Source organism: Gadus chalcogrammus, chromosome 8, assembly GCF_026213295.1.
Source record: "Gadus chalcogrammus isolate NIFS_2021 chromosome 8, NIFS_Gcha_1.0, whole genome shotgun sequence".
NCBI classification, from domain to species: Eukaryota; Metazoa; Chordata; class Actinopteri; order Gadiformes; family Gadidae; genus Gadus; species Gadus chalcogrammus.
This window is the reverse complement of record NC_079419.1, coordinates 21,494,008-21,504,901: the sequence shown is the minus strand read 5'-3', so window position 1 is coordinate 21,504,901 and position 10,894 is coordinate 21,494,008. Positions and strand designations below refer to the sequence as shown.

General features: G+C 39.8%; 1 protein-coding gene across 1 annotated transcript; it reads right to left on the bottom strand.

Annotated features, from left to right (window-relative positions):
• Positions 1-644: 644 nt before the first annotated feature.
• LOC130387490 (uncharacterized) lies at positions 645-3,695 on the bottom strand. The gene is made up of 6 exons (XM_056596592.1): positions 3,677-3,695; positions 3,250-3,346; positions 2,766-3,107; positions 2,474-2,627; positions 2,193-2,320; positions 645-2,070 (listed from the first exon to the last, which is right to left on the bottom strand). Exons 3-6 carry the CDS (start codon positions 3,063-3,065, stop codon positions 1,741-1,743), a joined length of 912 nt encoding a protein of 303 aa, XP_056452567.1. The 5' UTR covers positions 3,066-3,107; positions 3,250-3,346; positions 3,677-3,695; the 3' UTR covers positions 645-1,740.
• Positions 3,696-10,894: the final 7,199 nt, after the last annotated feature.

The window sequence follows — 10,894 nt, the reverse complement described above, 5'->3', positions numbered from 1 at the left end:
CCTAATGGTGGCTCTTCTGAGGAAGCGGGGTTGTCCACTATGATGCCTTCAGTCGCTTGTGGCTGCACGGTTGAGCTGTGCTCGTGCACACACTCTGTCTTGTCAGGTGCGTGTGACTCCATGTCTGGGAAATGTACATCTGCAATTGTGTGCTCTTCGCCATTTCGGGACATCTTACTTGCCTTACTGTTGTCATTCACTGCTCTTTGGTGCTGTCTTCGTGAGCAGCTAAGTTTTCACTATAATTCCCTCAGTACAAACGACAGCAACGAGTTTCCTTTTTGTTTACTGGCAGGATTTATTTGGTTCATCCAGACCGTGAAAACTGTAATCAAAAAACATAATACACAAATACAATAATCACTAGTCAAAATAATAACAAGCCATACAGTAATATCCCAACATTGTCCTGGTAATGTCGTCACTTTCAATTAGGCTACTGTATACACAATACACTTTGGTTACATATAATACAACAAAACACAAAGACCAATCTAACTAAGCCCAACATGTGTTAGCCCTTAACGGTGTTAGCCCTTAGCTGTATAAAAACAATTTAATACAAACAAGAACAGAAAACACACACAAAAAACGTCAGCAAAACATACCTTAGTAGCTGCATTGCAAGAGGAAATTTGTGTAGCTTGGCATTACTCTGTAGGATTGTTTATCTTGATGCTAAGAGCTATTTTGCAGATGCATCAGCACTGAAAAACATGTACTAAATCAGCGGACTTTTTTTGATGAGTGTTACGCTAAAGTATGTCCTGACGGAAACGGGCGATACAAAAACAAAGGTTCCGCCTTAGAGAACTTTGGTTCCTACCAAAATAAATAACTCAGAAATACCGCGCTGACTGACACAGAGGCAGTTACACATAGGTTTCTTTGTCTATAGAGTTAAAAAGGAGACACAAATGAATGTTTGCCAGAGATGAGTTGTACTCTGCAGGCAAGTTCCTCAAGGAAAAATACACAGCTCCCATTTTGTGCATTTTGCCAAAAAGAAATCTGATGGTGTCAATAATAGGAATGTACTGACATGTGTCTGACATCAGCACCTGTGTCATTTGTCCATTTCTGGCAGTATCTGCCCTATGCCCTAAGAATATGTCTGTTGGTTTCACAAGACACTTTTTATCAGAGAAGTATTTGGTCATTTTATAGGGAGTGTCAACATCTTCAAACATTTTCCTCCCATTTTCCAATTCTTGCATCAAAGTTTTAAAAGCATCGTCATCATGAGGTAAAGAATGGGCATCTATAAAGGAGAGCATTTTCTCTTCAACAATGTCTATAGTTCGGTCTAGGACTTCTTTGGCACATGTAACACTCCTCTGCACATCAGTGAGAGTTGTGTTAGGTGAGGAATACATTTGGGCTACAAATGCAGATGCGCAATCATTAAGAGTTGCTGAATCCGCTGTTCTGAGATCTACTGTGGCTTCTTCTGGAATTGGTTCATTATCAATTTCATCATCATTCAACATATTACAACATTCCAAGTGTCCTGGGACATAATCAATTTGTTCATTTGATATAACTTTTGAATGGTCTTTCTTAAGGTGTTTTCTATAGGAGTTTAGATTGTGATATGTTCTTTGGCAGTTGTTCTGGCAACATACAATTTGAAAGTCTTGGGAATCTGATAAAGCATGAAAGGTTCTAAGATGCCGGATAAGCTTCCTGGCTTCTCCTCCAATGACGCGCTTGCACCTTGGGCACACATACATGGCTTATTTATGATATAGCCTGGAGCTTGGAGATAAGCTCAATAACTTTAGATCTTTTGTTTACAGAAATTGGTAATTCATAAATATGCTCCAGGAAGGAGAAGACAGACTGCAGTTGGACAGGGTACTTAAGATTGCAAACCCAATACATCTTGAAGAGCTTGTCAATTGCGCAGGTCAGCCCTTCATCTCCAAGTGGCACAGCAATCTTGTCACTTTTGGCGACGATCAGATACTGCTGGGCAGCTCCACTTGGGTGTCCAATGCACACGATGCTTGGCTGGTGGCCCCTCGATGGATCAGGATTATCAAGCAATGATGAAATGCTCGTTCCAGGCTGTAACACAAAACGTTTGAATTACTACATTAGTAAACCAGCATGGGGAGGAGACCACAACACAACATCAGGAGGTTCAGTGAACAGTGATGCAACCAAAAAGTCATAAGACACAAACATACTTGCACAAAGTCCATGAGGTAGGAAATGGCTGATTTAACACTGCAGCGACTCCATCCAGCCCCTCGTCCTGATGCCGTTGGTGGAAGAAGGTGCGTGAGCACCTGAAGTGCTTTGAAGCAAAGCATGTCTACATGAAAATATTAGAATCCAAATTAGAGATCTACCCTTACACAAGATTAAGTCATCTTGAACAATTAAACTGGCTTCAGTAATTATCCATTGTCCATAAAAGTTATAAGTGCATTTCCCCCCCTATCTTCCTGAATGCGACCCAACATACCATCACTGTTGTTCCCGGTGGTTGAAGGATTTTCCAGATCCTCAGACATCTCCAATGCAGCAACCTTCATCAGCTTAGGGATGATATTTGTCTCCCATTTGCGAAGGAAAAGATCAGCCTTCCCCTCGAACTGTTTATCGAAGTCTAAATCCAACTAAAATGTACAAAGATAAATATTCAATACAATTTGTTCATTTGAATTTACAGTATATTACTGAGGTATTGGGGGGGGCTTCAAAGGACAGATACACTGTAGCTAAAAAATAAATAATAGTATTAAGAGTTTGCTTACCAGGTGTGTAATGTCAACGAATCGTGGATACTGATTAAATATCTCAGCCAATGATGGAGATTGTGTTGTGATCCATATTCTTCTGTGAGTGTAGGTCCGGTCCATAGCACGCTTTATTGTTGAGAGGTTTTCAGGTGAGGGCTTCATTCTCTTTGCCAGGGTTACCCACTCACTCACATCCTCGTCTGTGTTTGCCATAGACGAGGTCAAAGTCAGAGTTACAGTGCCACAGGTTTTGTTCTTCCGGCGATATCTTTTCTGGCTTTCCTCCATGTCCCTTCTCAGGTTTCGAAGTTTCATTTCAATGAAACCGCTGTGAGAGGCTGGATCATAGTAGTGTTCCTTTTCATGGGTTGAAGTGAGAGAGTGGACATGAGGCATACAATAGCAACAAAACACTTGCCCTCATTTCTGAAACCATTAACATTTGGTACATTAGTAAAATGTGGGGTGGGAAGGTAAACATATTTTTGTTTTCACTTACATATCCTTCATTGTGTTCCTGGATTTTGACACTCAATTTTGGAAACGTGGTGACAACATTCTTGGCAAGACGCACCTTGTCATCACTGGATGGGTAACTAATAAATAACAGACAGCATCAACCAAACCATTTCTAAAGACACATTGAAGAGTTCAGAAGTCCACATGACATTTTTTGTGGTAAATTGGAAAAAACACAGCTGGCATGAATATCGTATAGTAGGCACTGATAATATTTCCCTTTATATCATATCTCATTTTTCACAGAAGTGGTTTTTAGAGGTTTTTGCACCTAAACTCTTCAATTAGTAACATGTATTGCCATCAGCTATACTCACACTTCATATGTATTGACTAAAATACACATTTTAAGTATGATATAAGAACAAATTTCACTCCACTGTCAATACTTTGAATCTCACACTCACAATCCTCGTCTCTCCACAAGATTGCTGACAGCAACCCTCACAAGAAGCATCCTGTTTTTGGTGGATATCGTGCCAGATTTCTCATACTCTGCTATTATGTTTGGAGCTTTTGATTTAATTAGCACTTTTAGTGCCTCCAATCCACTGTCGTCCAGCCTGCCCATGGGCTCATGGGCAGAATGAGTCTGTCTTGGCAGGGGAGGAGGCTGGAGAAAAACACAAACAAAAGCAAAAGTGTATGAGCCATTGGTGCATTTTAAAATCCCTAAACAAACATTTAAAACACAGGACTGCACAATTACTTGAAAAGTTAGAAACAACTATTCAACCAAATCGTATTCAAAGCTTTCTTATCATACAGCCTTACCGAACATATCAGTTCAATTTCTTCCTCCGCTAGCCCAGATACAGATACATTTACGACCTCCGCTAGCCCAGAAACCGACCGGAAAAATAACTGAAATTTATCAAGCTCGTTGATGTCTGTGTTCTGATCTGCATCAATAAATTCATTAAAGTCTGCATTATACTTCAGAAATCGATCTATATAAACTTCAGGAGGTAGGCCATCTTGAGATTTTCCTTCATCAAGTAATTCCTTTGCATTGTTTAGATGGTAAACTCTCTTACAGATCTCTCTGCCGTCTAGGTATATAGACGCCAGTATTTTTTTTAAGATAGCCTCCATTTGCTGAAGAAGAGAAGAAAAACAAGGTTTTAGTCATTATTCACTACAATAAAAAAAACAGACACCCACTTCTACCATTGCCATTGTTTTGCTAGCTAATCAAGCCATGTGGCACGGGTCAAAAAGTAAGATTAGATTTATAGATAGTGCCGTATTTGAGTAATGAAATCTTACCGAACTGTGTTTTATTTGATCCCCTTATTTGATCCGTCACTCTGTTGTAGAACTGAACAGAAAAATACATTTAAACAGGTCAGGAACAGACAATACAATGACCATTACTCGAGCTATGCATTCAAGTTCACAGGAGAATGCTCCCGATTCCATTGTGCCTTGCCCATTGTGCCTTGGGGGGGACTAACAAAGTAAACTTAAAATAGGGTGACCAGATTTGAGTTTGTGAAAAAGAGGACACTTCGTCGCGCGGGTGGGGGGGGGGGAGGCGAAAACATGGGTATTTTTTCTTTAGTTCGTCCGTGAACTTACATTTACGTTTAGGCATGGCTGCAGATGTAATGTGCTGTTGTAAAAAGAGTGGAAGCGGCAAGGTGCTCAATGTTGCCAGATTGGAAATGGCAAAGTAACGTACCAAAGGCTCAAAATGGTCGTATTTGGAGGATAATTATCGTGGCTCTGGCAACCCTGAGATTGGTCGCCCAATGACAGACTCTCTCTACAGTCAGCTCGCGCAAGAAGGTGGAACGTAAGGGAGATACCATTTCCAGAACTTGGAAGGCCGTAATAACCATAGACATATACAATGGTAATAACTAGTAGGTTATGTGAAAGACCCAGAAACACAAATATGCGACGAGGCAAAAACAAATATGCGACGAGATAATGTCCGAAAACCGGACATTATCATCAATTAATAAAACCCCCCCGGACGCCCCGGACGGGACGTAAAAAGTGGACGTGTCCGGGGAAAAGAGGACGTTTGGTCAGCCTAACTTAAAAGGCATTTCACAACAAATTATCGTATAGTAGGCACTGATAATATTTCACAGCGATAAAATGTAATGCTGGTGTGCCGTGAGATTATTTTCAGAGAATACATATATTGTGCTTCGAGAGAAAAAGGTTTGGGGAAAACTGATTTACACCACTGGCGCTGCTCTGTTATACAAAATGGCGCAAACTAGCCAACACTGCATGCAAAATAGCTAGCTCTAAAGCTATGACCAAAGAGTATCTATGATATGTGCTTAAAAGAGCCTTCGTCATTAGAAAACGATAGATGTTACTAGCCAGGTTTTTACTATCTCTAACTCTCCATGTTTTCAATAGCGAATAAAAAAATGCTAACCAATTTTACAGATTAAATTATCCAGGTTGTCTAGCTAGCTAACTTCAACCGTTAACGTTGCCTTAGCTAGCTACTAACAGGTAGCTTACATAAGCTAACGACGTTAGCTACGAACAGAAGGTTGTCAGCATAGACATATAGAATTCATATTATTGTTAGTAATTATATGTCTATGCTGACAACCTTCAGTTCATAGATAATTACTAATAATTCTATATGTCTATGGTTGTCAGTACAAGCTAGCTAGTAAATGGGTGCCATGCCGTAATTCCGACGCCTCATTGTTCCGACGTCTCAATGTTCCGAAATATTTCCCATTAGATCGACATGCCACTATTCCGACGGTTCAATGTTTCGAAAACGAAACCCATTGGTCCGAAGGTCCGTTAGTCCGACTTTTCGAAAAGGAGGTGCATTAGGCCGACGGTTCAATATGCCGAATAGGAAAAATAGTTTTATACCTTGCTCGCTCCCCCTCTCTCTCACTCTCACTCTGTCTCCAAAATACAACCTAGGCCTACATATCACGTTCACGATGAATTTTTGAGGGCAAAAAGACAACGCTTCACTTCATTTCGACACAGTGTTGCAGCACCATGGACAGAGAGCGGAGGTCTAATAATTCTCAACACACACACACACACACACACACACACACACACACACACACACTGACAGAGTGAGAGAGAGAGGGAGCGAGCGAGGTATAAAACTCTTTTTCCTATTCGGCATATTCAACCGTCGGCCTAATGCGCCTCCTTTTTGAAAAGTCGGACTAACGGACCTTCGGACCAATGGGTTTCGATTTCGGAACATTGAACCGTCGGAATAGTGGCATGTCGATCTAATGGGAAATATTTCGGAACATTGAGACGTCGGAACAATGAGGCGTCGGAATTACGGGCAGGCCCCAGTAAATGTTAGCCAGAGCCTCATTATGGCTCTGGTGTTAGCTACACTTACATAACTACCACCATTCAGCACACCAGCATGACACAACAAGCCTCTCATCGTCAAATACAATGCCAGGGTATTAAGCTTTTTATTTTTGCGAACTCAAGTAAAGTACAAAGACATTAAACATTACCTTTTAGTCTTCTGCTTCTTCTGCTTTAGTCTTCTGCTGTCGAGTGTCGCATCAGTTAAAACCCCGTGGTTACCAGTGCATCTTTCAAAAAAGAACGTTCTATTTGGGCGCGCAAAGATGTTGAACTTGAAGTAGTGATGTGATTGGTCAATGTTTTGACACATGTTGTGTGCGTCCACTCATTAGATCAAACAACACACAATTTGTAGAAAACAACACAATATGTGTCTAATCGGTAATAACACACACATTGTGTCAGCTAACAACACATTTGTTTTAAGAGTGCAGACGTTGGGATTGCTTACACAGTTAACTTGGTTATTTTTCTATTTAAGCTGCTTTTGTTTGGTAGTGTAAAGCAAAACTAATTCTAACATTTGGTTTTGGTTTAGGGAGCCAGCAGCATACTGCTCGATTTATTCTATTGAGGGGGGAGAACGATGAGCTGTTCACCGGGATGAAATACTCAGCAAGTGTGGCTTGGGGGTAAAGAAACAATCGTTTATTTTAGAGCTGTCAAGCGATTAAAATATTTAATCGTGATTAATCGCATTAATGTCATAGTTAACTCGCGATTAATCGCAAATTATTTTTCTATGCTAAATATCCCTTGATTTTTTTGTCCCATAATTCTTCTCATTTTAATTCTCTTATCAACATGGTGAAGTGCATCGGCTTGCCTTGTGCAAATGATTTTTTATTGATAACAACATTGGCATATACTGATCAAAACAGGACGATACAAAAAAAGAGCCTATAGTGCAATTAAACGACTGCTTTGAACAAATGTCATTTGAACATAGCAGTCAGGCTACTGCTTCTTTGTTTTGAGCCAAAGAAAAAAAATATATATTTTTATTTATTTTTAATAAAATAATTGCGTTAATCGCGCGCTAAATTTTTTAACGCCGTTAAAATTGGTTTGCGTTAACTCCGTTAATAACGCGTTTAACTGACAGCTCTAGTTTATTTATATCGTAAGTTAGTTTATAACAATTATTATAGGCCATTCATATATCTTCATTTGACCATCTTGTAAAGGTTAGTTAAATTAGCCCTCATTAAACAGCAGGACGGATACAACATCCCCAGAAATCGTTTACTACGATGTCCTATTTTGGGTTATTAAAGAAAGAAAGACAAAAAAAAGTCACAGCTCGCATCAGTACTAGACAGCACTAGAAAAACACACAAAGAAAAAGGGTGTTTTGACTTCTACTGGTTGTCTTATTATTATGGGCTTCATATAGGATGAGGGCTAATTTAAATGTAACCTTTACAAGATGGTCAAATATATATATTATAAATGGCCTATTGTTAACATGGGCTATTAACATGATTGATAAATGTGTCTCTTGTTTTCTCTGATTAATAATGTCTCTGTGTTTAGGACAATTCTGGAGAAAATAAATGGGACAATTTAAAAAATATATATAAAGTATGTACATGTCATTTTAAATATACATTATTTGTTTTAACCATGCAAGTTAATAAACACTTTTGCTGAAATTTGTTTTGATACTGCTGTTGTTGTTAACTGCCATGATTGATTTCCTCTGCCTTAGGATTGCAAGTATCCAGGGTCAGGCCAGGGGTTGGGGGGGAAACCCAGTGCTGCCACTTGGCCCTGGTTTGTCCCCATGGATAAGGTATTGGGACAGAGGCATTCCACCAACCCCCCTGTCCTAATTGCCTCCATCCCTGAGAACACACCAGGGCCAAGTACAGCAGTGGTGGATCAGGAGGTGGAGGACAAGGATCAGGAGGAGGAAAGACAGCGAGGGCCAAGGTCCAGAAAGAGGGACAGAGGAAGACATGTTCCAGAGTCACTCACTATCTTCCGAAAAGGACTCAAGACTCACCTGTTCAGAGTCCACCTCGACTGCATAACCACCCTCCCCCTTCTGGCAACCATTGTACACTGTGTTGTATTGTATTGTATTGTATTATTGTACTTAACTGTGTAGCAACTGCAGTAGCTGCTATAATGGCTGTAACACAGGGAATTGGTTAGCCTAGCGATTGTGGTACTTGCACTTTCTGTACGTGTTTTTTTCCTTTCTGTACCGACAGCGATATATTGATGCACTTCTTATGACAAATGTACTTATTGTAAGTCGCTTTGGATAAAAGCGTCTGCAAAATGCCCTAACTGTAAATGTTAAATGTAAATGTTCCAGTTAATAAAAGAGGACATGAGGCTACAAAGGGAGGCAGAGGAGAGAAGAGCCCAGGAGAGCAGGGAAAGAATGGATAGGTTTTTCTCAATTTTGGAGCGTTTGGTGGACAAATAACTTATGTTCTGTTATAATTAACACATTGTTTATTATTATTTACATATTTATTGAAACTAACTTATTTAACTAACTTTTTTGATTAACTATTTATTAAAACCCTTAGACCTAACTTTTTTGTATAGACTAATGTATTAGTATTTAACTTATAAAACATATAAACAACAATAAAACTATTTACAACAAACATTCATGTGACTATTTACAACAATTATTATAAAACTACTATATACAAAAACATAATGATCAATAATAATTTTTGTTGGTTTCTTTTTTTCGCGCTGTCCGGTTTAACTTCTGTTTACTAACAGGTCAGTTCAGCTGTCAGGGTTGCTAGGTGACAGGAGCAGCGCGTGGTCACGCAAGTGAAAGGCCGGTAACGGTTTGTTACGTAAACCAGAAATGCTCCGTAGGCTAGACCGTCCCATTTCTTCGGCCTTCGGAGTGTCCTTCGCGGTCTACGAAGGCCGCATCCTTCGAAGGACGCGGTCTACGAAGGATGCGTCCTATGAATTGGGACACAGCCATATATTATTTAGACAAATTAGCAAATTTCAATCGGACAATTTTACCGGAGAGTTAGAAAGGGCGTATCGCGCTTCTGCCTTCTCACACTGCGAGACAGGTTCGTGGCTTAAAAAGTTAAAGTGAGTGTCGCGATTACGGTTTCGTTACGCGTTACAGCCCTATTTAGCCTACTTAATTTACGTTACGTCAGTCAGGTTCACAATAAAAAATATTCGGTGAAAATAACTTCATCTTATATTGCAACTAGAATAAACCTGAGAACAGTTGACAAAAAAACGAAATACCTTACCTTCAAAGTGTTATTCGGCTACCCAATAGTAGGGTTTTGTATACCCAGTGTTATACAAAACCCTACTCCTCACCTACAAAGCTCTCCACAACCTAGCCCCCAGTTATCTCTGCGACCTCCTCCAAGAATACACTCCCTCCCGCTCCCTCCGCTCAACCTCTGCTGGACTACTATGTATCCCCACATCACGACTCACTTCAATGGGTGCCCGGTCATTCAGCTGTTCAGCACCCAGGCTCTGGAACTCCCTCCCCCCACACATAAAACAGTCAGACACCATTACAACCTTCAAGTCACAACTCAAAACTCACCTGTTCAAACTCGCACACAACGTCTAACTGATCACTGTTTTGATAGTTTTTTTGTTTTGTTTTGTCTTGTTTTTGTTTTATTTATTTATTATTGCTTATGTTTATTTATTTATTTATTTATTTTATTTTTTTTTCCACAATGTCTTGTTTTTTAAAAAATGTATGATGACTCTGTAAGGTGACCTTGGGTGTTTTGAAAGGCGCCTCTAAATTAAATGTATTATTATTATTATTACCCGATGATGCGCTTCCAGAGACGCTGGTGAGATGACTCCACAGGGCGGGAGATACGCGGCGTGATTGACAGCTTTGACACCAAATGGATATACTTGAAAATCAGATGACGTGATTTCACAACCTTTTATTGGTCAATTAGGTTCATGACGCATACTGTATACGGAAATGAACCTGGACATTCTATCATCGTAAAATCTCAAAATCGGCAAAAATGGACATACGCGGTTTTCATCGGACAGCGACGATATGCATGAAAGGAGACTGTATTTGTGTTCTTTTTTTATAATATATTGCCAGTGGTGTAATCTAGCATGCTTTACTCTTTGCTGGACATCCTGGTTAGGCGAGGCACAATGGATAGCTTAAAAAACAGTGTTTAACACTAACATTATGCATCCCTGCCCATTTTAAGTGGGTATACTCATCATGCCTTCAGTGTGTCTTGAACAACCACACATAAAAGGTTGCCCATATTATA